Source organism: Enoplosus armatus, chromosome 3 (genome assembly GCF_043641665.1).
Source record: "Enoplosus armatus isolate fEnoArm2 chromosome 3, fEnoArm2.hap1, whole genome shotgun sequence".
Lineage (NCBI taxonomy): Eukaryota > Metazoa > Chordata > Actinopteri > Centrarchiformes > Enoplosidae > Enoplosus > Enoplosus armatus.
Window position 1 is genome coordinate 21,085,546 of NC_092182.1, and position 27,256 is coordinate 21,112,801.

The 27,256-nt window shown below is 40.9% G+C and overlaps 1 protein-coding gene across 1 annotated transcript in view; it reads left to right on the forward strand.

The window, feature by feature from the left end:
• nav1b (neuron navigator 1b) overlaps positions 1-27,256 on the forward strand; it is a 50,806-nt gene that overhangs the window by 20,480 nt on the left and 3,070 nt on the right. Inside the window, exons 6-27 of the mRNA XM_070902024.1 lie at positions 11,140-11,290; positions 12,368-12,668; positions 13,867-14,611; positions 15,132-15,548; positions 16,502-16,543; positions 16,618-16,796; positions 17,376-17,557; positions 18,223-18,297; positions 18,706-18,729; positions 19,287-19,364; positions 20,299-20,307; positions 21,720-21,803; positions 22,217-22,222; positions 22,268-22,379; positions 22,482-22,603; positions 23,123-23,131; positions 23,626-23,804; positions 24,080-24,236; positions 24,776-24,974; positions 25,627-25,724; positions 25,813-25,908; positions 26,414-26,582. Coding sequence (XP_070758125.1) covers positions 11,140-11,290; positions 12,368-12,668; positions 13,867-14,611; positions 15,132-15,548; positions 16,502-16,543; positions 16,618-16,796; positions 17,376-17,557; positions 18,223-18,297; positions 18,706-18,729; positions 19,287-19,364; positions 20,299-20,307; positions 21,720-21,803; positions 22,217-22,222; positions 22,268-22,379; positions 22,482-22,603; positions 23,123-23,131; positions 23,626-23,804; positions 24,080-24,236; positions 24,776-24,974; positions 25,627-25,724; positions 25,813-25,908; positions 26,414-26,582 — 3,434 coding nt within the window. The remainder of the gene's footprint in view (positions 1-11,139; positions 11,291-12,367; positions 12,669-13,866; positions 14,612-15,131; positions 15,549-16,501; positions 16,544-16,617; positions 16,797-17,375; positions 17,558-18,222; positions 18,298-18,705; positions 18,730-19,286; positions 19,365-20,298; positions 20,308-21,719; positions 21,804-22,216; positions 22,223-22,267; positions 22,380-22,481; positions 22,604-23,122; positions 23,132-23,625; positions 23,805-24,079; positions 24,237-24,775; positions 24,975-25,626; positions 25,725-25,812; positions 25,909-26,413; positions 26,583-27,256) is intronic.

The window sequence follows — 27,256 nt, forward strand, 5'->3', positions numbered from 1 at the left end:
TTTTCATATTCAATACAGATGTTCACCGGGAAAATTACTTGTTTTTTCCATAATGTCATTTAGTTGATGGGATGAATGCTAAAAGTTTAATGTTTGTAACAGAACATGTGAATTTCACAGGAGGCCCATCTGCGTGAACATGATTATTGTATCCGACAGATTTATGTATTATCTTGGCAGATTAACTGATTCAAAGCCTTAAATTGGAGGACCTCGACGAAAAAAATATCTCTCAGCATTTGGTTTGGCTCCAAACTCTTTGGCTGACTGGGGAGAGAAGCAGCGAAAGGCACTTAGCTGCAATAAAGAGCTATTGATGACTGCAGTGCCTTATAGGAAGCTGAGGTCCCACCTCACTTTTGGGCTTTTGTTCCACATGATGCTTTTGTTTCTCTCATCACCCTCTCTTAAAACCTGAGTCACTAGAATACAAAGACTTGTGATACCTGTATTAGAATACTCCATTAGGTGTGGCCAGTGTTATTATTCTAATTCACTTCTAAATTAGACTTATAAAACAGTATGGTTGCTTCATTCCTCTTGCCATAGCATGCCATGGTCTGTGCAGTGGCCACGCTTAGACCTACTGCTGTTGTTACACCTAAGCAGTTAGCCTTAGACTTAAACCTGCATTAATTGCTTTTATGACCACTTGGGGGCAGCACAACAAGCTGTAAACACATCAACATACTGTATTATCACTTCATAAAGTTGACCTAGCAAACATGTTAGCAAATAATTGCAGGTTTACACATCCAGCAGATACAACAATATCAGCTAACATCATAATCATTCCTTTGGAGACGTGTTTCTTGCCACGTGATGAATGGAAGTCCAATATTCACTCTGCTCTTAGTTCTGGTTTGGTTTCCACTAACTCCTGAAGGAAATATCTGGCCCAGTTATCTGCTAAATGCTCGACTGTGTTCAATAGTCGTAACTTTGTCTGTCTCTCGTTTGGTGCTGGGCTGGTAGTATACAGTGGGTTCATCACAGCTTTTTTGCTGAAAACAGTTCCTAAAACTCTCTGTATAGCTGAGGGGAAGAGCAGAGTCTGGCAACCCCTTTGAGGTTACACACAGTCATCTGATCTATTGTTACTAAAAAATATTGATTACAGCAGCTTTAATTTTCTGACATATGCAGAGGGACATTATTGTTGTCAAGCAACTCCTGTCTGTTTAAAACTGTAGCTAACAGGAGAATAGACAGGGAAGTATGCATTTATCTTACCATCTACTCTGTTATATGATATGCAATTATTTGGTTAATGTAGAATATAGTATGGATATGATATGGAGCATATTTTGGAATACAATACAATACAGGTTAATGCTATGTTTGTTTCATCTGGTACGTTTATTAGATTTCATGACAGCACTATAATGTCTTTATAGCCTCACACATGACACAGAGCGAGTCATAGTTTCATCATAGCCAATGTGTATAGATTACATATTGTGGAAAAAGACTGGTTGCAGGTGAAGCAAAATTGCTTGTCCTTTACTCTACAAGGTAACAGAGGGTTTGAGGCGAGTATTTGGACATCTGGGAATCCGGACTGTACCATTTTGTGTTTCTATAAAGGAGCATACAGGCAGCAATGCAGAGCAGAGAAAGGAGGCTGGTTCAGCAGCATCACACCTCTGATCATGCGGCAACATGGCTCGGGATGTGCTGCCATGGCAACCGTCTTCCACTGACCCACTGATGGGCTGCCTTGTGTGTCAGTGTGATTGCTGCTGAGCGGGTGTATGTGTGGAGGATGTGCATCGACGGCTGGTTGGTGTGCGAGATGGAGAAAAAGAAGGAGAGAGAGAGAGAGAAACACAGGCAGAGGAAACGAAAGACAGACTGACAGAGAGAGAGAGAGAGAGACTGGTGTGAAGACAGCACGCTAACCTCTTAATTAGATCGTTTTTTAATTGGCTTTATGGAGGAGAGCTGTCTGCCTGTAAAGCTATTGTTTGTTTTTCCATTTGCGTCCTGGTATTTCCAGGATTTACAGTAGCGCTGGTTGTGTAAAAATATTTAATTCTAGCAGACTTTCCAGAAATCTGGTCTCGAAGATTGACATAAAAAGAACAAAAATATGTAATTCCTTTAATAGTGAAAGTATACGATGTTACACATACATGCATGTTATAGACACAAATATTTTCATCCCTCACAAGCACTGAATGTATTTCATTGATATGTTTTCCCACATTACGGTATATTGTAGATAAGACCTTGGCTTAGTTTTCTTCTCTGGCAATGTCATTTCCATGGTAACCATAATAAAGCTTTGCCTCTGCCAGTGAGTGAGTGGATCTGTTCAAAGCTTGGCATGTACAGTATGAAAGTGAGTGTTTATAGTTTTCTAAATGTTGGAATGCTTCATAGCCTCGCTCATGGAAACTATGTGTATCGACAAACACATTCTGTAATGCACAAAGGGTTTGCTGCAGTCCTCTGATCCTGGATCTGTGCCCCCGGCAGTCTGCACTCAATTTCCCTTTCCTGGCCGGGGTGGACCTTTCTATAGTCACTGAGTGCTTCCCTAACTATTGAAGCCTCACACGTTTTCTGACCCACTTAAACCCATCTGCACAAAAATTGGGGGATTTTGGCCTCTCTGCTCTGGCTCTCCGCAGGCGCTGCTGGGATTACAGTTTAGTGAAGCCACTGCTTGGGGTCAGTGTTTTATGGGCTACAGCTCAGTGAGAAGGGATGTTGTTTTCTTGCCTCAGAATACTAAACACACACATAAAGTCATACACTAATCACTTTGAAATGCTTTTTTTCAAGCTGACTTAATTCGTAATTTGCATTTGTTTCAAAATGGTTGAAGAAAGAGCAATAATAAAAAGCCCCCACTCTGTTAGACCCTGTTATTTGTACTGTTAACCACACATACAGTACGCGCAGGCTCCCACAGTCGGCAGCTCCAACACATCTGGGGTCAATATGGGGCTCTCATTCCCCAACAAGGGTCAGTAAAATACTGGATCTTGAAGGCCCCCCCAACAACAAACCTGCCTCCACTGTCACCAGCATCTTCAGCCACGTGTATAATGGACCATTACAGCAGCACCCCAGGGAGTATGAATCATCCCTATATCATGTCTGCGTGTGGTCGTCTGGGTGTGCAGTTTGGATTCCACCGGTGCGTAATACTCTGCCCAAGGTGGAAAATATGATACTGTTTTGGATGACAGCATTATATTTTTTACAAAATGTGAATCATGTGGTACCTGTTCATCCATCATTCCCTGTTCATCACTATGCTTGTTTGAGGTTGGTACAAAAATGTCAGATTATCTGCATTAAGCATGGCTAATGAAGTCTGGTTGGTTGAGATTAGTTCATAATATACTGCTGTATGTTGGATTTGGCTCCTCTTCAACTTACACAATACACAATCTGCATTACTCAAATAACAAGCAGAGTCAGTTTAAGTTCAGTATTTAAGTGTCGCATCAATCAAGTCGATATGAATTTCTCTCAGTGCGGCTGAGATAAAAAACGGAGCAACATCATGAAACACTACAACATCATGATACCCACAAAGTATTCCAGACTCAGGCTGTAAATGTGGCACCACATGAGACTGTGCGTCTCAGGATGAAGTGTGCATCCGCTGTTTTGTGGCTACATCTGTGGGAGAAAGTTTCCTGTCTGAGGTTGATGGAGACCGTACATTCATTTTCCAGTCCGATAATCAGGCGACGAGTCCATTTTCTGGGGCTCTGCGGAGATGGAGCGGCCGGCTCCCAGACGCAGTCACTGATGCATTTCAGACCCATTTACCACATTGATATACCACTGCTCTGTGATGAAGGCAGCCCAATCCTGTTTGCCTAGCTATGGTCAAAGCTCAATACAGATCCGCTGCCTTTTATATCTGTAGTCCTTTTTGAATGAATGATCCTTAAACAGACATAAATGACTGAACACAGTGTTTTCCTGTGATGCTGTCTTCCCCACATTGTACCATTGAATTGAATGCACAGAGTAGAGGAATGTCTGCTCTTTCTCTGCATCAAAGGGTTAAAAATCTTTTTTTTTATTTCTAAATGCCAAGTGGTGCCTCCTTTGATACACAGTTGTAGAGCATGTAAACTAAACTGCAGCCATAGGAGCTCATTGTGCCTCCTGCTGGAAATCTAATGTCATGACACCACATGGAAACAGGCTGTGTAACAGCAACACAATTCAAACTCATCCAGGTTTACTGTGTTGATTTATAATCCTATAATGTAAGATTAACTGGGATTTTGTATTTGTATATAGTTTTACCTGCACAGAATGTATGTTTTCCGATTGATTAGGGAACATTTGTAGCTGGAAGATGCATTGTATGTCCAAAAGTATGCAGACTCCCCTCTCCACATACTATACTGTATGGTCTAGAGCTGTTTTTCATGCTTTTGGTTAGGCTCCTGCAGTTCCAATCAAGGGAGATCTATGATTTTCCTTTTTCAACATGACAGTGCCTCTGTCTGTGCACAAGGCAAGATCCATGAAGAAAGGGTTTTCCAAGTTTGGTGGAGAACACTTTACTGGCGTGCGCACCTTTGGGATGAACTGGAACAACAAGGTTTGAAAGAGCCATGCCTTATCACCCAACATCAGTGCCCAACCTCACTAATGCTCTTGGATGGATGGGAGCAAATCCCTGCAGCCAGGCTCCAAAATCTCTGAAGAGTGGAAACTGCAGTATAGCTTCATATGATGGTTTTGATTGAAATTTACGATGATCAAACATGGGTGTTATTGTTTGCATGTCCCCATACTTTTGGCCATGGATAGTATATTTGACAGTTTTTTCACCTTGGCTCGTTACTCATTGTAGAAAAAAAATGAGAACACTTGTTCAGCTGCAATTTGATTTAAGTAACTTCCAATTTGCACTAAATATTTAAAACTAACATAAAAATATATAAAGTATATCAAGAAAGGCCTTTAGAGAACTTGAGATTTAATGTCTCTGCCCTTTTATTACCTCCAATATCTTTTTATTTTTTAATTTTAGACTCATATTGCAGCACAGTTTACTGCGGCACAGTTTCGGCACCAGAGGCAGATAGCACTGATGGATCAAAAGCCAACGGTAAAGGTCAGATCATGGAAGTGGTTTCTTGACTGATAACCTCACAGATGGGTTGAATCTCTATTTGAACAGTTTGTAAATAACCCAAACCCAGCGCTGGCAACAATGCTCAATGACCCTCCACCTAAGCAAACATGCAGAGGATGTTTCTGACACAAGCCATTTGGTTATCAGTGCAGGACAGCTGTTAGTATACAGTACAAACATGACTTAAAGGCTTTTTAGATGGTCGCTTATTTAGCAGCTCGGTGGCCGGGCTGAGATAAACAGGAGATGCGAGAAACATAGTTCTTTTTTTTGCAGCAACAGGCAAAGAAGCGTCGTTCTTTCTCAGATGAAGATCACAGCGACGATATGAAAAGATGGAGGCAGACACAACAATCTTTTATCAAAGTAGCTTCTCATTCTGTTAAAGATGTTTTGAGGAATGCCTGTATGTCTGGTACACGCACGACAGCAAAACAGTTTGTTTAATTTCAACAAAAAGTAAAACCACAGTCATCTTAAATTCCATTTAAGCTGACTCTGTATTTATATTACAAAATGTGGCCTCATGTGGAAAAACAGAGAAAGCCTCAAAACTGAAACACATCATAAGGGTCAATAAGGTCTTACGTTTGAAATATTAACTTTTTCTTATATGCTTTTGTCATTTCCTGCGTCTTTGCTTTACCTGCTCTGTAATGGATTACCTGCCAGATGAAATGAGCACAAACTCATGGTCACGTATGATGTTTTGTCACTACATGCTGAGCCAAAATAAGTCCGGCTTGACTGTATATGCTGAACCGATTTGGCCTAAGATGTGGACAGGGTGTGGGACCTCCTTGGCCCACAGAGCCTCTACCTCCTGGCGTGGTTAGTTTACAGAGCTGAGATCTGGTGAGATCATCCCTGTGAGACTGTTCCACTGCTAATGAGAGGGGGAGGGAGGTTTTCCAAGGCTACTCATGCCTCACTGGAGGTCCTCGTGTCATCTGTGGGTTTGTGGTTGCACTCGCAGTGATTCAGGCCTTACCTTGGACTGAGTTTTTCCAGCTTGGCCCCAGAGGGTAAGGAATGAAGGTAGAACACGTTGTATTTTTAAGAACGTTAAAAGAATGTCTGACTTATTTGTGTGTTTAAATAAATAAATAAATACATTCTTTGTCCAGTTTTAGGCCAGTTCAAAACCCTGACAATGACTCAAACTCACTCCCAAGACTCCCGTGAGAAATCACTAAATCTCTTAGCTTTATTTCACAGCATTTTTTGAGTTTGAGAAGGACCTAACACTGTGAATATGACTGACTCTGAAGTGTTTCATACAAACAATAATCACCATTTAGTGCTCATAGCAGCCTTAATATACTTTATTATCTGTCCAGTTCTTACGGCTAAACTGTAAAAGTTTCCTACAGCAGACACTGAGCAACATGGGCATCCCATTGGAATACTGCCTTGTGAATTTACAAGCAGCTGTCATTTATTGTTTTCACATATGGTAGCTTTCAACATTTTTCTTAAGTTGCTGTAGCTTGTGTGGCAAAGTCATATAGGAGCCCATCTCACTAACACCACCCTCTCACAGGTCCCACACTTAGTAGTAGTAAGCCTAGTGACAGGTACTGAATCTGAGGATATAGCTAAGCTAATTGGCTATATTCATACTACATTATACAGTACATACTGCAGTATAAAATGCCATACACTAGCTTGCTATATGTAATATGCATTTCCAAAATAGTGCATCTTCCCTTACATTTAAAGCTTAGTACTCAAGCAAGAGAGACATTATGAAGAGAAAGCTCAAAATCGAAGCAGCAGAGGGAAAGAGATCCTGACTTTTAGTTCCTAGTACGGGTCAAGTTCCAAAAATGCTGGATCCTACATTTCCCATTTTGTAACTCAATAGCTAACTCTTACATTAGACCTTTCCTGCCTCCTAAATGTCTGTGTCATTACCCTACGCCTATGTTATGCAGGCTTTCTGTGAGATTTTTGATTCTCATTTTTGGTCTCAAGACTCAAGGGGGGGCTGGGGGGGTTGGAGTAATACTTCTCGTGAGGAGTAAAAAGTGTAAAATCTGGTGACCTGTGGTCTTGGTTAATATCTGGCAATTAAAAAAAATCTTAATTGAACTGCATGCGTTTTTGTTTTTGGTAACATTCATTCTGATTTCAGAGAGAGATATTTGATAAGAAAACTGTTCAATAAAAGTAAGTAGTATTGAATTGTTAAATTGTTATTGTATAAAACGAGCATTGCGAAGGTGTCACTTTGGGCTCTGGGTAATTGTGATGACATTCCTCACTATTTTCTCAATGTTTACAAACCAAACAATCAGTTAAGAAAATAATGAGCAGGTCAATCCATAACGAAAATAATCAGTTGCAGTCTGATACAAAATAGTTAAAAAATCAGCTCCATCTCAACCAACTGAAGCAGTAAAATCCTGTTTTTACATTAATGCCTGAGTATAATCCAATGATATAATCTATGACAGTTACAGGGGACATTGTTCTGCTTATACGTTTACTTATTACATTTTCAATGCGGGACTTGTAACAGAATATGTTTACAGTGTGGTATTAGTACTTTTACTTTAGTAAAGGATGTGAATACTTCCTCCACCGCTGCTTATTTCTGAATAATCAGATCACTTGCGGGTCAGTAACGTGTTACACCGTGGCATAGTAATAGAGGTTACCATGGTTACCGCTCAGCTCGACAGTCGTCTGCCATCATCTCACAGAGGAACATCGGGGTCTCTCTGGTCTCGTCATCCCTGCCTCTTTTTTCTCTCTTTTTTTTTGTAATTTTTTTTGGGAGGGGGGTGTTGCCTGTCCAGTGGCTGACTGTTTCTTCTCTCTGCTCGCTGAATGGGAGGAAAAAAGGGGGTCTCTGCCTGCGGAGGATATGAATTTGAATCTCAGCACACAGATAATTCAAGGAAGTTGTGCTCACCAATAAACGGTCACAAATGAGCGGTCGTGTTTTGATCGGGAAGGTGCCTCCTCTGCAGTCGGCGCCAACAGCTAGAAGGACTTTACTTTTTACGCCGAGGTAATGGTGATATTTCGTTACGTTTTTCGCTTAGACACAATGAACAACTTTTTCGACATTTTTAAAGTTGTGAATTTACTTGGTTTGCTGGTTTGTAATTTGTCTACCGTTAATGGTTGTTCCACTTATAGGGGCTGTGGTCGGTTAGCTTAATTAGTTGGCTTTAAATCATTCATCCTCCGACCTTGCTTTTGACTTACGGTACAGTATAGTAACAATAGCCGATTAGCTACTAATAAGTACAGGATGAATTCGGCTGGTTTCATGACATCTTTTGTGCTCTAATAATGAAATCACACTGGAATACTTTCATGATAAAAATAGATTTTAGTAAGTAGTTATATTTCTTTTTTTTTGAGCTTCTACTGTTATAGGCTGATACTGTTACAGAGTTATAGCCTACACGTGTGCATTATGTTGACATGAAGTTGAAAAGTGCAAGAATTTATGTTGAGAGTGATTTGGCACTAGAAATCATAACATCTGTGGAAACGCATTTTATTCTTGGAGGACACTGCGGTACTGCCACCACAGCTATCTGTATAATAGAGGATGCCTTCGCCACTCACTCAGCCATAGGCATGCACCCCAGGAGCCTTGTCTTTGCTGTCCTTTATGCAGAAAATAGACACAGTGTCTGGACTGCAAGATGCATTATTCTTACTGTGTGCTATGTTATCTGGTTTTATAGCTACAATAGGGTGGAGATTATGTACATGTATCAGTTCAAGTTAAAAATCTCACCTTGTTTCTCTGTAAAATGTCATGCATCCTTTTTTTTTGTTCATCTGTCTTTGCCTTGTGCTTCACCGTGAGCGCGTCTTTAGTGATGCTGTTAGATCCAGGTCCAAGTCTGGACAGTGATTGTAACATCCCCACTCTGCTCCACCACACCAATCACCCCTCAGTCTTGTTAAATCAAAACGTTTTCACAGCAACCCAACTCGAATAATAGCACGGACACACAAATCAGAGAGATGTTGGAGTTGTGCCACAGAAAACAAAAAGTTAATTGCCACCCTATGTATGAAGTATGCACTTTGCTGGTGTACTCCCACCCTCTCCCTGACTGGATTTCACCTCTGAGAGCAGACAGTTTGGCTTGAAACATCAACAGCCCTCCTGCCTCTTCTTAGGCTGACATCCCTGTGGGGTTATTCATGGCCTCCCTGTCGCCCCTGACAGAGGTGGTATTGTTCAAACATACCACGAACATCTGGGATTAATGTAAATCAAAATTATTCTCCTTATTGATGGTGTGTGAAAACATTTTAAAATTCTCAAATCAAACATTAATCTTAGGTTTTTCCTTGCTCATGTCAAAGGTCGCCTCTGAGGTTGTGTATCTATGGCCACAAATCACTTCTTTTATGCATCAGAATGCTCTAAACCAGTACAAAGTGTCAGGGTAAGCTTCTTCTCTGTTTCACAACTGCGACTACAACTCAACTACAGCCATGTAATTAAATCCAACTCTGAACGTGTATGGGCCATTTTTGTCTCCCTGTATTTTTCTATGCAATTCCATGTTCCATGCCTCTGCTAATTGCAGGCTGCAGACCCACAAAGAGCATTTTCATCTCGGTGGGGAAAGCAAAAGAAAGGGAAAAGAACTGATTCAGCTCAAGCAGTGACTCAGCTTTAAAGGGTCTTATTAATTTACCGTTTCCACTGTGCCACATTTTTGTGCGCCAACATAAATTTGATTACCACCTGTGGTTGCCAGTAGTAATGATGGGGAACGTAATTATACAAATCGCAATTGGACTCATATTTAGCTCTCTGGAGATATCGTTTTTGAATTCAACAAGGCATTATTGCTCTTCTAAAGCACATAAAAATGTTTTACTCTTCAATTTTAAACTCCCCACAGACTCTGAATTGTTTTATCCTCCTGCAATGTTTTGGTTGACTGAGAGGCTTCACCTCCTTGTTGAACTCCACACTGTGATCTGCATTTTAAATGTAGTTATTCAAATATGAATACATCCAGAGACCTGATGCCTAGTGACCAATTTCTCTGAGCCGCGCTGGCCCTCCCTGCCTTCCTCACATGAGGGGCCAGTCTGGCAGCATCTGTTTCAGGGCGACGCAGGACTTCATTGTGGGGTGGAGGGAAGGGTCAGGGAGGGTTCAGAAGCCTGTCACACTGATTTCCCCTCATCCTGCTTCTTCTCGAGCATACCAGACTGCTTTTTAAGCCCTGAGCTGTCAGTCGCCATACTTTTTATTCAGCATGATTTATCAGCATATCCTGTAAATTTTCCCTTGAAGCTACAGTTAAAGTTTGCAGTGTATTGCCCCTTGTTTAAAAACTGGCTAGCTTTGCTGTCATAGTGATTTATTAAATGCTTATATTTTTATAGCTTAAAATTAACTGTCCCATTCCCAAATAGATTGTAGTGGATTGCTAAAAGCTTCATTCACCTTTTGTAAAGTTTGTTAATGGTGGGTTATATTGAGTGAGAAAAGATCCAAATAAAAGCCCTGATTTTATGAAAAAGTCAAAAAACTAGCTCTCATCATGCAGTCAAAATGAATAAATTACAGCATCTGGCGCCTTAATCATGCTATGTTCTTACCAGTAAGCATAGTAACTGTTATAAATGCAAATATAATCAAAGTTATTTGATATAAAAACACATACCTGAAAATTGTTTTTAGAACATTATGATATAGGCAGTTAGATAAAAAGTGAAACACTTGTACTTTATTTCATTAGAACATGAAAGAACCACCTTGAGGCTTTGGTCACCATATGGTCTGGAGCTCTGACGTATTAGTTGAATCAAAGCAGCTGCAGCCTTGTTGGAATTACCTGCTTGTTTGAGCGTGTGGCCACCTCCAGAGACAGCTTACTGCAGACAGATGGACATGCCGCTGTTGCTGCCAGCCTTTTCAAACACTGTTTCTGCAGCTTTACCTACTGTAAATTCATATGATTTACATTTTTATTACAGCACATATTTTGCTGAATGGTCACCCTGTCTTGTTTCAGTTGGGATGAGAGCAGCTCCATCAGCAGTGGGCTCAGCGACGGTGATGGTGATGGCTCGGAGAACCTCAGTTCAGAGGAGTTCAACGCCAGCTCCTCCCTCAACTCCCTCCCAAGCACACCCCTGGGATCCAGACGCAACTCTTCTGCTATGGTAATACTGTCCCCCCACAGTCTGTGACAACATTTGGCTTTCCTTTATCTTGTTTTTTTTTTTGTAAAAGCAGTGCTAAAGACTGCAACCACTTCTCTGTGACAGCTCTGTGGTTTACTTTGTATTGTGTGTTAAATGCGAGTCCTTTGTTTTGACAAGACCACAAAGAGACACCACAGACCTCACCTCTGTCACTGAAATGAAACTGAAGAGAAACACTTTCCGTCACAGTGCAGGAACTCTTTACTATGGCAGGTCTCTGTTTGGCCTCTTCAGAAAATGACATGTAAACTTCTGGTAGTTCCACTGAGCCCTCTTGCTTATTGTTCATTCACTTGGATGTACCTTCACTGTGCAGAGTTTGACATTATTGCCAATGGACTTGTGAAGTAGGAGACATCTTGTGTTTAGTAGTTAAACTTTTAAATCAAATTCAATAAGGGAGAAGGAGTAGATGTAGTATTAATACATTTTAAACATCTACATGTCTGGAGGGGATCTTCGAATTTGATCAAACTTGTTACATGTTCTCTTTGGATCAGTGGTAGTTGTTTCTACTTTTTCCTCAGGTAAACATTTAGTCTTTTTGCTTACTTACAGAATGCTCAGTAGGAAGAAATGAGCATTAGTGCAACTCAGTGAGCCATCTGTCGCTTTATATCACATTAATAGGGAGCCAAGAAGCAGCATGCCCAATTTTGTCCTCAGTGCCACCTCCTCAATGCACCACATGATGGTTTTTCTATTACAGTGAATCTGTATTTTTTAACCACTGCGCATCATCGTCATACGTTACAAAAATAAAGGATCAAGCTCTACTCTATTCTTACATTTTCTTTATTATTCTTTAATGTGTTGATTTATCTCTGAAACTGTTTTTTTAGTTTTAGTTTTCCTTCCTTTGTCTTATTCTGTGGTTTTCTTTAATCCTCTCGGGGCGTCTATCTCTCCCTCCTTCCCACTGGAATGCAGCTGAGATTAAACAAAGATTACAGAGAACATTCAATTCCATAGATAACACAGACCATGTCTCATGGTTACCCACACGGTGCCTCTTCCCTTCCCCTCTCTCTGCAGCTCCGCACTGATGCAGAGAAGCGCTCCCTGGTGGAAAGTGGACTTTCATGGTACAGCGAGGATGGCAAAGCCAGCCTCAAGCTCAATAGTTGCAGCTATGACACGGGGAGTCTCAAGACAGAGGCCCCAAGCAAGTGGAGAAAGAAGCCTCCGAGTCTCAGCGAAGATTCGGGGGGTAAAGGAGAACTGAAGAAGCCTCAAAGTTTGGGTCAACCAGGAAGTTTCAAGAAGGGTCGTAATCCTCCTATAGGCGTGACCTCCCCCATCACCCACACCTCTCAGAGCACGTTGAAAGTCGCAGGTGAGATCGAATGGTCCTTTTCTCTGCTATTCCTCTGCTAAAGGAATTCAGTGTACCACTGCTGTTTTCAACTTGTTTTAACTATAAAATCTATGTCATCCATTATCTCGTTGTATGCTGGATCCAAATGTAAAACAGAGCCTGTTTATAGAGCAGCCAAGGCGGATATCTGCTTGGTGTCAAGATGAATACAGAAGTGTACCCCTTAGCGTAAGCCAGGTTTTGATTTCTTGCACAGCACAGTATATTGAAGAAAAATGCACCATGAAATCCATTTCATTGAAAAAAACCTCATCTTAAAGGCCAGAACCATGTTTCTGCTATTATCAGAGAAAAGCCTGTTTCTTTACATGTCTGCAGAGACACAGTGTCTGCCATCTGCAGCAACTAAATGTATTTAATCCCCAACAAAACATGCTATGATTAAATAATAGGTTAAAATCAAGTTCCAAAACCAACATTTCTTGGCCTTTCATTTTAATATCCCTGGCTTTAAACATAAGTGATTAAAATTAGATCTGATTGTATGTATTCTGGCTGCAGGTTTGTAAGGAAAACATATTCTGTTAGTGGGTGCATTTTTAAGGCTTGTGCTGCGTTTACAGAATGACTAACAATAACTTCACTTTTACCCTTAATCCCAAGTTTAAAAATCCGATTTTAGTCTTTTACCCTTATCTTATAATGATCCCCTCAATCTCCATGTATTTGCTAGTTCTGTACTTTACATTAATGATCCATACAGATGAGATTTTGATTGATTATATAACTTGGATGTGTTTTAGTCAGAGTCAGTTGTTGAGTCACATTTGACGTCATGGGCACATAAAAGCTTTCTAAGTAAATACAGATGTTTCTTGCTTATATTTTATCTCAGCTGGCTGGAATGAAATGCATGTTTACTAGTAATTAGAGAGAAATGATGGATGACACTACTGATTATCCATTTCAGTTTCAGTCATTTAAGTGGAGTTGTTGTCATTTTTGTTAGCCTGAGTTTACTGGTTTTACTGGCCCATCAACCCATCCAGTCTGTTGTCCATTTATCATCTATCCATCTATTTCTGAGTAGCTTATTCTTGTGAAGGTCATGGTAGCAACACGGCAAACACAGCAGCCAACACATTCTTGCTGCTTCTTATCATAATTTCAGTACATATAACTGTTATTCACCTATACAATGTCTTTGTTTCTGTAGCCCTTAAAAGTGAAAGGCCACTGGATAAATCCAAGATTTCCATCAAAACTGCTGGTCTACAGCGCTCTCGTTCAGATGCTGGCAGGGATCATCATGGAGAGCACCGCAAGCCCCCATCAGGTTTAGTTAAACCCACTGCTGGAGCCTCCTTTGGCTACAAGAAACCACCAATAGCCACCGGTACCGCCACTGTTATGACAGCAGGGGGCGCCACCATCTCCAGTGGTTCTGCTACTGTGGGGAAAACCCCCAAGTCATCTGGCATCCCTGTGAAGCCTGTGGGAGGAGGAACACCCTCGGGTCGAAAGAACAGCTTTGATGCCAGCAGTGAGCAGAGCTTCCTGGGGCCAAGCGCCCGAAACAGCATTCAATACCGCAGCCTGCCTCGACCGGCCAAATCGAGCACGCTCAGCGTGATTGGTCGCCCTGTGCCTCGGCCAGTCAGCGGTACCATTGACCCCAGTCTGTTGAGTTTGAAACCTGTGCCCATGGCCTCCACAGGCCCCAGGGTTAAAGAGCCTAGTAGCTGCAGCAGTAAAATGGCTAGTCGAACGAGCACAGGCCCAGTGAACCAGACAGACCGCGAGAAGGAGAAGGAGAGAGCTAAAGCCAAGGCTGACATGGACTGTGGTTCTCTGAAAGGAGAGGAGATTCAATCCACAGGAGAGTCTGCTGTGAAACTGCATGGCCTGAGACGGACCAGCAGCAGCAAATACCCTGAACTGTCATCACCCACCACACCAAGGTTGTTGGTTCTCCCAAATTACAAAGAAAATAAACCTATATGTCTTGTTCTCTAGTGGTATCTAGCCATGCAGCTACAGTAACTTTTGTTTTATATATATCTGCTGCCCCCCAATACGCCACCACAATACTAATAAAAATGAATGAAATTCCAGTTGTGGCACTGAGTAATGACATCTTAGAAAATTCAACAGCAGTATCTCTTTCCACAAACAGTGTCCCATTTACTCTATAAAAAGAGTATGAACAGTTTTGAATACAACTACTTTCTGCCAAAGAAATGGTTTAGAGTAATGGGGATATTGTTTCTTTGGATTTATGTTGAAATTTAGAGGCAGAAATCTTCGAGACAGGTATCTCAAAACTTTGGCAAATACATCCACTATCTGCCTGGCTATATATTGCTTTATGACTTATAGATAAAGGTTTCTTGATACCATAAAATTGGTTGTTTTTAACATCATGTCTCAGGGTTTCTCGTTTTTATATTTTAACATCTTTTTTTTATGCCTGATCCCTAGGATGCTGAACACTAAGTCTCTGGGTCGTCCACCCAGCTTGGCTCACCTGGACAAGGTCAACTCCAACAGTCTTGACTCCTGTGTGACCATCCAGGACCTCCCGCCCAAAGTACCCCCATATTCCAAGCTGCACGATTTGGCTAGTTCCCACACCTCCGCCCGCCTCACCCCCAGCCCAGCGCCTGTGCTCCACATCGATTCCCCCGGCTCCTACACCAGTGAAAGCCTGAGTGTGAGCGGATCACCGCTGCTGTACCCCAAGCTGTCCGGCATGCACCGCAGCATGGAGTCCCTGCCCCTCCAGATGAGCGTGCCTTCCAGTGCGAGGTTTGTCAAAACTGAGATGCATGACAAGGAAGAGAGGGGTACAGGGACCTGGGGAGCCGGAAGCAGGACATCCCTGAACCTCACAGATAGGTAAGTATGTAATGTCCATAGTGTCAAAATCTGTATTTGTGACAAAATGTGATTCCATCATTTCCAAGTGAGCATTTTTCATTTGAGACAAACAACAACCAATCGCAAACAATCGCAGTGTTTATTATTACAAAGAAACTAATTAGGTCACTTTTGGTACAGTAGGTTGCCCTCCAAGCCTCTTGAATTCTTAAGTTATAAACATAATTTTACTATTCTAAAAAACAGGCGTGGGAAAACAAACCGCAAAATTGAGTTATTTAAAACTCTATAGTTATTCAATTTGTATTATTTCCGTTGGCAACCAAGCAACTCCGTCAACAACACAAGAAATGCACATTGGCCAAGACACCTAAGTCCCCCTCTCCTGCATGGGACATAAAACTGCAAGTGCAAAGAGTAAAAAGCCTCTCTCGTCCACTTTTCCATCTTCCTATGAACCAATACTTACTAGAAGTAATTGCATTTACCCCAGCAGCTGTGTGTGAAACATAATGTCCAGTAGGCAGTTGAACCACTGTTTCTGCCTGAAGACATCCAATATTGGGTTATCTTGGCAGCAGATGTAGCAGCCTACCATATTTTATGTGCTTTTTCCGGGAACAAATACTCTGAGGTGTCATTTAGAAGATGGAGGGCTGGATCCATTGGAAAATGTTTCTTTGTCAAGGTGGAGAAGGTCTGAATTATTGCCTGCCAAAGAAATGTACTTTTAGGCACCCACGCTGTGTGTATGAAAGTGCCCAGTGTGCCATATGGGCTGGATGTACAAAAAGGATTAGAAGATGAACCCATGAGATGTCTTACCCGGGTGTTGAGCAAGTCCTATGACAAAACTTAAAATGAATAAATCAGTGATGGTGTTTGTCTGTGAAGCATGCTATGTTTGTTAGAATTATTCACAATGACTGTTTGTTTATTCTCAATTAATACTTTTATTCTCTTCTTTGCAGCTTGCAAACAGACAGAAATACCTTTCCGAAGAAAGGCTTAGAGTACGTCAAAGCAGTTGTTGTCCAAGCATATATTTGAAATCTCACACTGTGTTCCTCATTGTTTGAAGTTAAAGTGGCCTCTCTTTTCTTAGACGCTACGGCTCAAGCCTGTCAGAGAGTGATGGAAGCAAACCGGGACGGCGCCACTCCCACACCATAGTGAGCATGACAGAGAGCGATAGCCCCCCTCAGCTGCCTTCTCCCACCCGCCCTCTCCACCCCTCCTCCGGCAAGGCTCTTCTCACCAACGTGGGTGAGTCTGCTCGCTCCATTTGGCTGCCAAGTTCTAAAAACACTCACTGTTTGAGCTTTGAAACTAATGAGACTTGAGATCTCTGATAGGCCATCCATCTTATCGTTGATTATTATTGAGGACAGGGATATTGAGTTCACACTGAGAGGGAAATCCAGCTTAGTTTTAGTTAACAAATGTTGACACAAGTTGTCAATAATAGACCCAGTTATGTCTGAATGATGAAGTGGTGGCAAATTATTATGGTATCAGATTTGACCGTGTGAATACTATAATCTCATATCTGCACTCATTAAGACTTGAGTTAAAGTCTGAAATATGCTGGAGATGTAGGCAATAGGGGGTCAAGTCAGGCTATATTTATCTCTTTGACTGTTGTGGAACCGTAGTGTTGCGTTTCACCGAGTCATCAGAATAAGTTTGCTAGGTGTACTGTGTGTGTGTGTGCGTGTGCGTGCGCGTGCGCGTGCGTGTGTGTGTCTGTGTGTGTGTGTGAAGGAGTGCTTCTCTACAGCACTGCGTCCCACAGTTTTATCTGTGCCACTCACTGTCTTTCCAAACATCTCTCTTTTCTGATAGTTGCCCCAATTTCTAGTGGCACACCGAGGATATCGCGCTCCAACAGCATAGGCCCCCCCAGTGAGTCAGCCTGCGATCTCTATGGATCCTCCCCCCTGGGCAGCAGTATGTCCCTGGCTGACCGGCCAAAAAGCATGATGCGGTGTGGGTCTTTCCGTGAACCAGGGGATGATGGTGAGCCTGCTCAGCCGGCCTCCCTGCAGGGGAGGCGCCCGACATGGCCTCAAATTTAAACAAAGCTGTCCGCTCATACAGCATGCAATCTGTTAAGCAAAATGTCAGAAGGAACATTTGTTTTCATGAACAGGAAAAGTGGAGAGGAGTCTTGGTGCCTCCATTTTAGATTAATTGGGAGTTATATGAGGACTGAATGCACTTAATGCATCTGTGATCCAAATGAAAATGGAAGAGGAGATCCTCCACCAATAATTTACGCCTGCTTTCACCCTCAAATAACTGGCAGGCCTTTTAATACGTTGCAGCACTAGACTACCGCTAACTCCAAGTCCTTAATGTATTTCAATGCTATAACAAAGGTTTGTTTGTTCTCAAGTATAAATTCAAACAAGCATCTATTTTAATTGTATTTTTATGAAGTAAGTCGAACTCTTCAATCACATCTGTGAATGTGTTTTATGTTCTTGATAAGCTGACTTGAGTCGAAGATATTCCATTGTCTTAAGGGTTGTCAGCAGTAAAAACATTAACAAAAATTTATGCTCCACTTTAATCATTTATTTGTGATTGCTGGGAAATTATGATAGATTATTGTATACTATCATTTCTGATGAACCTGGTTAGTCTACTAATATCTTAAAATCAAGAATCACTTTTGATATTAAGTCAGATATCTACCTTGCCTGTTTCAGTGCATGGCTCTGTACTCTCTTTGGCGTCCAATGCTTCATCCAACTATTCCTCGGTGAGTAGATGCAGTCATAACACGTACAGTATAATGTTACTTTTGTAACTTTTGAGTTTGGTGCTTTGTGACTTTAGTTTACACATTGTCCTGTCTTCAAAAAGCAAAGTGATTATATAAGAAAGCTTATTTCTCCATTACAACCAATACAATCATAATGATTCATGAACATTTTACATGCAAGAGAAACTTACTTTCATTATATTAAATGCCCTTAAAGCCTTCCCTAGTTGTTTTGGACAACTATTCGGTACCTATTCCAAGTTTGTATTTCACCATTGTCATCTATATAAAACTTCAGTCATGTCCCTTTTACTGTGGATAAGTAATTTTCATAACTGCCCCTAAAGTGAATGCTCTACCTTATCCCTCTTTATTGTTTATTTGTTTTCACCATGCCTTCCTTAGAATGAGGAGAGGATACAAGGAGAGGTAAGGCCAACGTGCCATAACTCTTCAGCTCACATTGTGCCTTTTGTCTGCATCATCTGTCAGTCATTTCCTGTTGAAACGGGGTCCATTCATCAGATGGTGTTATCAGTGCTCAGTGTGACCACGGATCTCTTACCCAGGAGCTCATAACTCAGTTCATTTTGTTTTATCTCTAATATTCTTTGTCCTTTAGCACAACCATCTAACATTTAATAAAGACATTTCAGACCTCATAAAGTTCTCAGTGCATGAGAAAAGTGGTAAAAATCCACTGTCATCCCTTGATTAAACATTTTCTTTTGGTTTGGAGTGTATTTACCTACCATCATTTTGGTTTCTATTGTGGAACAGTAACTTTCATATTTTGTTGTTTATTCTTTTTTTTTTGCATATTCTTTTTTTTTTCATTAACCAGACAACACATTTGTACACTTTCAGCTGCTGCATCATCATAATCAATACCTGTTAATGTCCTCAGCACTTCTGGCTTTTTGTCCGAGGTAACTGTACAACACATTATCAATACTGGCAGGGCTTACTTTTCAATTTGTCCACAGCAAATCCGCAAGTTGAGGCGAGAGCTGGAATCATCGCAGGAAAAGGTTGCTGACTTGACCATGCAGCTTTCTGCCAATGTATGTACTGTTATTATTATTTTTTTACTTTAAGATTCCCTTTTGGCTTCTTTTCATAAGCTAATGTGTTAATGTCTTGGATGCATGCCAGATCTTTTATCAGATTGTAATCAATCCAAAATGTAGATTACACCTCCAAGTCATTGAGTTTGTACCCTACAACTAAACTCCATTTAAGAGGTGTATCTGTAATATCTACCCTGCATTTTTGTGAGGGTGAGATGTTGGGAAAATATGGTGTGAATCCTTGCTCGCTTAAGAAAATGAGGATCAGTGTAGATGACTCTGGATGCCAAGGCATAACTCTGGCCCCTGTCTGATTTGCAGGGAGGAAAGACCCCTATCACATTGGTCTTACGGCAGACATGTTATATTTCCATTTCTCTCACTGACACTCACATCTTTCCACTGCTGTATATTGCTATAATCTTTCAGCTCTGCCGTCTTGATAGACACCTGTTGAACCATAACCCTCAATACTTTTAACTCTTTGATTGAACCATCTAGAAAATGTTCCACCTCTGCTTCTTCATATAGTATCACCCTGCAGCTTCTAGACGCTTGAGTCTTGCTGTTTGAATCACACTCAACTTTTACTTTTACACCACCTATCCACTGATCCTGATCTAATAATAGACAACCAGTATGAACGGTTAGGACTACAGTCTCCTATTGCACATTTTACCCACTGCCTCTGCTAAACTATCAACTAGCCTGGGCTAATCTGGGTGTTTACAGTCACATATGACGTGACTGCATGAAGCCTATCTGTGTGTGTCTCTCTGTATATGTTTTTACTGTAGGAGAAGTTTAATCACCCGCCTAATGCTACTGTCCCTCTCTTTTACGTTCTTGGCTGTGTTGACTGCTGGACTCACTGCTGCCCCCTTCCTGCCTCCCGCTGCCCCACACCTCTGGATGCTGGGTGTAGCAGCTAGGCCAGGTTTGTTGGACCGTTGCTTCCAGAGCGCTGTCTGTCGCTTCCGCATGATTCTCTTCAAACTGACCGGTTAATGTCATCTTACATCTCTGTTGGGCTTGCTGCGTGGCACAGCTGATCTCATCACTTTCTGTAAAGCATGTTGCCAAGGGCTGCAACCAATTATTGTTTTTATCTATTAATCTGTCAACTATGTTTTCAATTAATCATTTATTCTAAAATGCAATTTTGGAGTCCAAGTGGGAGAAAAGGTCAGCATAATTTCCAAACTGGTGTCTTCATATGTCTTGTTTTGTCTGACTAACAGTCCAAAGATATTCAATTTACATTGATATCTGAGGAGTTGCTGCTCTAACTGAGATACAGAAACCCCATTTGTGTATCTATAATATCTGCCCTGCATTTTTGGAAGGGTGACAATGAATAAATTGAATAAATTCCTCAAACAATTATCTAGATTATTGTCTATAAATTAACCAACACTATTCCTGATAGCTTTCATAGATTTGAAGGGTAATACTACATACTAACCTTTGGGATACAACTCATAGGCATTAGAGAGAAATGCAGTTATAAGACTTTAAGGTGATGTAACACACTTAGAGCAGCCATAGTCGAGGTCTGCTGCTCATGGAAAAAAGTGAATAGCTGATTGCATTTTTATTGAGTCATTGCGACCCTCTGAAAGGTTTGTTCTTAGGAGGTCAGTAACATCATTCAAACAGATTCAAAGCACAACATTATTCTGTTCTAATAGTATTCTATTATTAAACAAATGTAACCCCAAAGAAATACCTGAGCAAGGTACCAACAAAAACAAATGGAGAAGTAATTAATAGGCTGGCCAAATTTAACAAAAGGAATGGAACAGACCAACCACACAATAGGCTGACCTGGGCGGTCTCCCTAAACTATCAAACCAAAGAAGAAACAAACCCAACAGAAATAAAGCCATAAAAAGAGGACTATCTGGCCCACAATGTAGAATTTCTTGACAGATTCTCAATGATGGTGTCAGCCATAGATTTTAGAAGATGTTTAACTGTTACAGGAATAAATTGTAATTCTCAATCATCAGCAGAAATAGTGTTGGACATCCTAGCCTAAAGGTCAAACACGCTACATGAGGTTGACGAGGTTTGTCTCCCAGTGCCACACCGCTGCCCTCCCTCACCACCATTGCCCTGACGTCCTCTTTCATCTCTGACATCATCCACAGTTGTCCACTACTCCTCCCTCCTCTCACAGCAGATCAGATGGAGAAAGCCATTTGCTTGATGTGCAGTGAGTGTGAGGCTGCAGACCAATTCAATTTCTGCAGCCGGTGACTCATACCTGTCCGTGGTCTCAACCCCCCCCCCCCACTTTTCTCTGTCTCTCTCTGTCTCCTTCTACCTCTGTGTCCTCCTCTAAAGGCTAATCTGGTAGCAGCATTTGAGCAGAGTCTGGCACTGATGACGGCACGCCTGCAGACCCTGTCCGTCTCCTCGGACCAAAAGGTATCTTGGTGATATCATGAGTGTTATACCACCTGTGACTCGTTTTGTAAAGAGATTATATATATTATTTGTATAAGGAAAGTGAAGAGAAAAGTCCATGACACTCAAAGAAACTAGCCATTGATGAACGATTGAAAGGCAAAGTTGAATATCGTTCTAAAGAAATACTTGTGTCAACTTCATACTCGACAAATACATGATGAATTATAAGTCTAATCATGGTTCAACCACTTTATATAAGATCCTGTCAGTGAAAGAGAAGCTACCAAGTGCCGTTCTGGAAATGAGATGTGGGTCAAAGGTTTGCATGGCGGGATTTCCACGTTGTCATCAGCCACTCAACACAACCTGTTATCCTTGTTGAAAGCGGATAGTCATTCCACAATACTTGGTTCAGAAGAATCTTGATTCAGTTACCAGCCTGTAAGCTAACATGAACACATATTGATATTTTCCCTTTTCAGGACACTGAGCTCACTGACCTGAAAGATACCATCGAGATCCTGAAGGTCAAAAATACAGAGGCCCAGGAAATCATACACGTGGCTCTCAGTAATCCGGACATCACACCTAAAGGTAGAGAATATGTACAGCGTGACGAGGACTGTTGTCCAAAACACATGCGAAGATGAAGATTTCGAAAATATTCAATGTGCTGTCTTTTCTCCCGATATTTAGAACTGCAGATTAATCGCCAGAACTCCTCAGAAAGCATCACCAGCCTCACCAGCACCACCAGCCACTCAAGTATGGGTAGTCTTAAAGAGCAGGAGGCCAAGAAGAAGAAGAAGAAGAGCTGGGTGAGGACACACTGAGCAGAAATACTGTTTGGTGTATCAGAGTTTTGTCAATCTCTGACAAATTAGTCTTTGAGCAAATTTAATGATTGTCTTTAATAGCCCTTGATTATCAAATTTAAAAACTTTCAAAGGGTGTTTTGTCACATGCTCATACTGTACAATATGTGCAGTGAGTCTGAGCTGAAAATCTAATTTGGAATAAAGAATAACAATAATATATAATATCAAAGATAAAAAATCGTAAATATATGCAATAAAAGTAAAAAATGATACGTTTATATTTGCCCAGAGTGTAGGTGAGCTGTGAGCTATCATTGGTGTTATTACTGTATGTTGTATTTGATCTGAAGAAAACAGAAGTCAGTCAGCTGCTGTCCTAGTTTGTTCTCCTGCATGTCCATATGTGTGTGTGTGTGTGTATGTGTGTGTGTGTGTGTGATTCTCCGCCTATCTTGTTCCAAATCTGTTATTAAGTATGACTCTGGTCTCTCCCTCATGCTGCCCTGCTTTTTATTTTAGGTCTTTGAGGTGAGTGATGTTGCTACAGTAAATAAATAAACTCCCTCCCCTTCTCCAGCCTGCATGCACTTCATGAGTCATACTTGTGAAATGTTTGGAAAGTTTCTGTCGTCCGTGTCTTTCTAAACTTGATTCACAGAATCACTTTGCGATTATGTTTTTGATCATATTAACTTGTTAAATAAATTACAGAATCTGGGTTTTATGTACTGATGTAATCTGTAAAAATTCAACTGTTCTGTAATACTGACATCAAACACTTCAGTGAAGATGAGTATTACTGTTGTAGGAGCTTTACATGGAGATGGTTTTCAGAAACGGTATTTTACGGTGCGTAAAATAAAAGGTACACTGGAAAGAAGTGTGGATGACAACTTTCAGTGGCAAACATGGCTTATCTGATAGAAGCAGCTCAACACAAGCGCTGTAATTGATTGTATTATACTCAGGTGTAATTTTCAGACGCATCATTCACTTCAGTCTCGTATGTCTTCCCTGTACAGTTACGTAGCTCCTTCAACAAGGCTTTCAGTAAGAAGGGCTCCAAGTCGTCAGGGCCGTATGCTGACATTGAGGAAATTTCCACCCCAGAATCCTCGGCACCTTCCTCCCCCAAAGTCCACCATGTTAGAGATAACCCTCCATCTTCAATGAAATCCTCAACCTCTACATTATCATCAGGGTAAACGTCTCCCTGCAGTGATCTCTTAAACTGGCAATGCAGTAAATATTTGAATCGCATTATAACATATTGATAAATTAATGTAATTTGTAAACATTGATGTGAATATACAGTAGATTATTACAGAACTCTATGCTTTTTTACATGTGTTACTGTATCTATGTTTAGCTGTGTCCATAGTGGTCCTTAGGTTTCTGGCTGACTGTCTGATGATCCTTGCTGTCTTCACACATCTCTAATGTTAATCTAATCTTATTTGAACTGAATATCTCCAGCCTCTGTGAAGGAGGTGAGCAGGCGGATGATAAGGTTGTAACAGAGCTGCGTACAGAGCTTTGGGAGAAGGAGCGTAAACTGACAGACATCCGCCTGGAGGCTCTCAGCTCTGCCCATCACCTGGAGCAGCTGCAGGAGGCCATGACCAACATGCAGGTATGTGTGATGTGTTTCTTTTCTTTATTTTTACTTCCACAAAACTTTCTTGTTAAAACACTTTTAGTTCCTGCAGTTCATCTGTTGAGTTGGTAAAAATGATTTGGATGCCAAACTTTTAATACTCCACACTGTGTGAAAATATGTGGAGAAAGTCGAGGACATTTTTAGTTTACTGTTTGCAGATATTTTTGGTTTTAATAAAATATATCTTCAACTTGGAGTATTGGTTTGACTTACATCCATACGATCTACTTGTTTTCTGGATTTGCTTTTCTACAATTATAGTTGCATGCCAAGGTTCACCTTGTAAAGTCATTTATTTTCTAGTTTGATGTCTAATGTGTGTGTCTAAAATTGGTCTTGTGATAGTTAATGTTTTTAAACTTAAATATTCCAACAAATATTACCTTCAATATTAGAAATCTTTTTAATATGCACTCACAAAAGCATCACCTCTGCAGTCGTATTGTGGAAGCGGCACTGTAATGTGTGAAAATTGCAGCAACAATTGCAAACAATTGTGTTTTTGTCTGTAGGTGACGGTGGAGAACCTGAAGGCTGAGAATGACCAACTGAAGACGGGTGGTCTGTCCCCCTGTCCATCTCCTGGACCCTCCAGCTCCGCCTCCCAGTCCTCAGGTCTCACCGCTCTGGGAAGTTCATCACCTCGACAGTCGGTAGCCATGCACATGCCCAAAAGCTACAGCAGAGGGCTGAGTGAGGGGAGCAGCTCAGGTACAGTTCGACTTCTGACATGTTGACAATGTAGAGTCAGAATGGTTTCACCAGTGTGTAAGACAAGTAGGACCAGCACTTGGATTAAATGGTATTTATACACGCATGATAGAAAATGAATGAATTGTAAATACTATCTATTTGTTCACTGTGTAATTCATAATGTAAACTATCTGTTTACACTATGAATCACAAATTAGTGAAATGAATGTAGTGTATTACCTTTCTATAAACACATTACTTAATTACTTTACCTAATGATTGTGTATACTTTATGTGTGTAAGACACATAAGACATTTATAGTTAATACTTTACTCAGGTGCAGTTTACATTTGAGTAAAGCAGATCCTCCTGCCCTCTCATAAATCCTCTCATTCATTTTGTGCACTATCTAATGTATAAACAGAAGGTGTATTATAGTAATTTCCCTATTTTTCCAATATCAATTATTAATCTGTGCTTTCATTTAGAGTTTGACATTCAGGGTATTTTATGACCTTCGAGAGGCACAGTGCTGATGAACTAAAACTATAAAACAAACGCAAAAAGCTGTTGCTTATATCTTGTTCTCACTTGTGTCACACATGCTACATGATCTATCTTTTCTGTTTGTTTTTCTTTCCTCTTTTTTTGAAATCTACTCCTCAGCAGACATCCACTCTGCAGATTCTCTCAGTCTTTCCTCGCAGAGAGATGATCACCGTGTCAGGGTGGTGATTTGTGTTGCAGACTTACATGTCTTCAAAGATGTAAGTATGTTGTCTGTCATCTTTCAATAAACAATAAACATGATTTTAAATCGTTGTATCACCTGTTTGTTGCACTTTGTATCAACAGGAGGTCAAACAGCAGGATTTCTTCGTCGGCACTGTCAGGGTGAACGGCAGGATGGACTGGCCCATGCTGGATTCAGCAGTAAGCCAGGCTTTCAAGGTGAGTCGCTTTCTTCTGACGGCTTCATTCATTCATTCTGACCCATCCATGAACTGAATGCACAGTTTGCATCAAGCATGCTCACACTCCTGACCCAGCTGCCACATTAAATTTTGCAAGCTGGTGAAAACTGAGATGCAGAGATTGCGTATGGAAGCACGTTGGAATCCTGGTTTCATGAAAATGGACAATCTCAGAAATCTCAAAAGAGGTATTTGAATTTACTGCAACATGTTGGCAGGTCATCAAACAAGATTGTCCACGGCTTGCTTGTAGGGAATTGCTAGTTTACTTCGTAGTATGTAGGTGCCCAATAAAACCTAAGAGCTCACGAGCAGGTCGTAAACCCCATTTACATATCGAGTTTACTTTCACCTTGACAGGTATTGGAAGTTAGCTCTGAACCATTACAAGGGGCACTGTCTGTCTACACACACTAAAGCACACATTAAATCCTATTTAGATAGATTAACTTTTCTTTTTCACCCATTCCTTTTTATTCCAGGTGTACATAGCCAAGGTGGATCCCACTTCCAGTCTGGGCCTGTCTACAGACTCCATCTACAGTTACAGTATGGGCCACATTAAGAGAGTGCTGGGAGGAGAAGTTCCAGAGACACAGCCCTCTCGCTGCATGTCCCGAGGCCCCAGTGGCATCACAGTCGCTCTGAAAGGTTTGTGGCAAAACATTTTATATAACTGTGACATATAAAATCATATGAGGTTGAAGATTGAAGATTTACTTCCTCACATTTGGAAGTAAATTAATTCAGGCGGCATAAGTAGCATTTAGATTTAGAGAACAATTTCACTGTCAAAGCATTGATTTTGTGAAGACTATAGAACAGGCTCAAAGATATTATTTTGGAAAAACAAAGCAAGAGATGCTTTTTTACCTCTAGTCAATCTGAATTTGTGCTAATCAAGTCTGGACTGAGTGCAAATCCTCATGTCTGTCTGCTTATCAGAGCGACTACATTTGGGCCTGTCTGTCTTTATTACCATTTGATCCAGTGTTGCTCTTTATGCTTTACAACTCATTACGTCCAACGTGCGTTCAGTTACATTGAACTTTGAGCTGTCCCCAAAACATAAACTCAAATAACCCCGTGGCAGCTGATGAACTCGTCAGTTTAACAACATTATGTTTTGTTTTTCTGGAAATAGCCACAGTGTAGATTTATTTGGTCAGAGTATGCATGCAAATTTAACATTATCACTACTAGTACAGATTTATCTGTCTTACATACATTATATTTCTGTAACAGCATTGTTTTGGTTTGCGAGTAGCACATATGTGGAGCCCATCAGTGATTCTAAACCAGAGCTGTGATCAGTGAGGAGAATC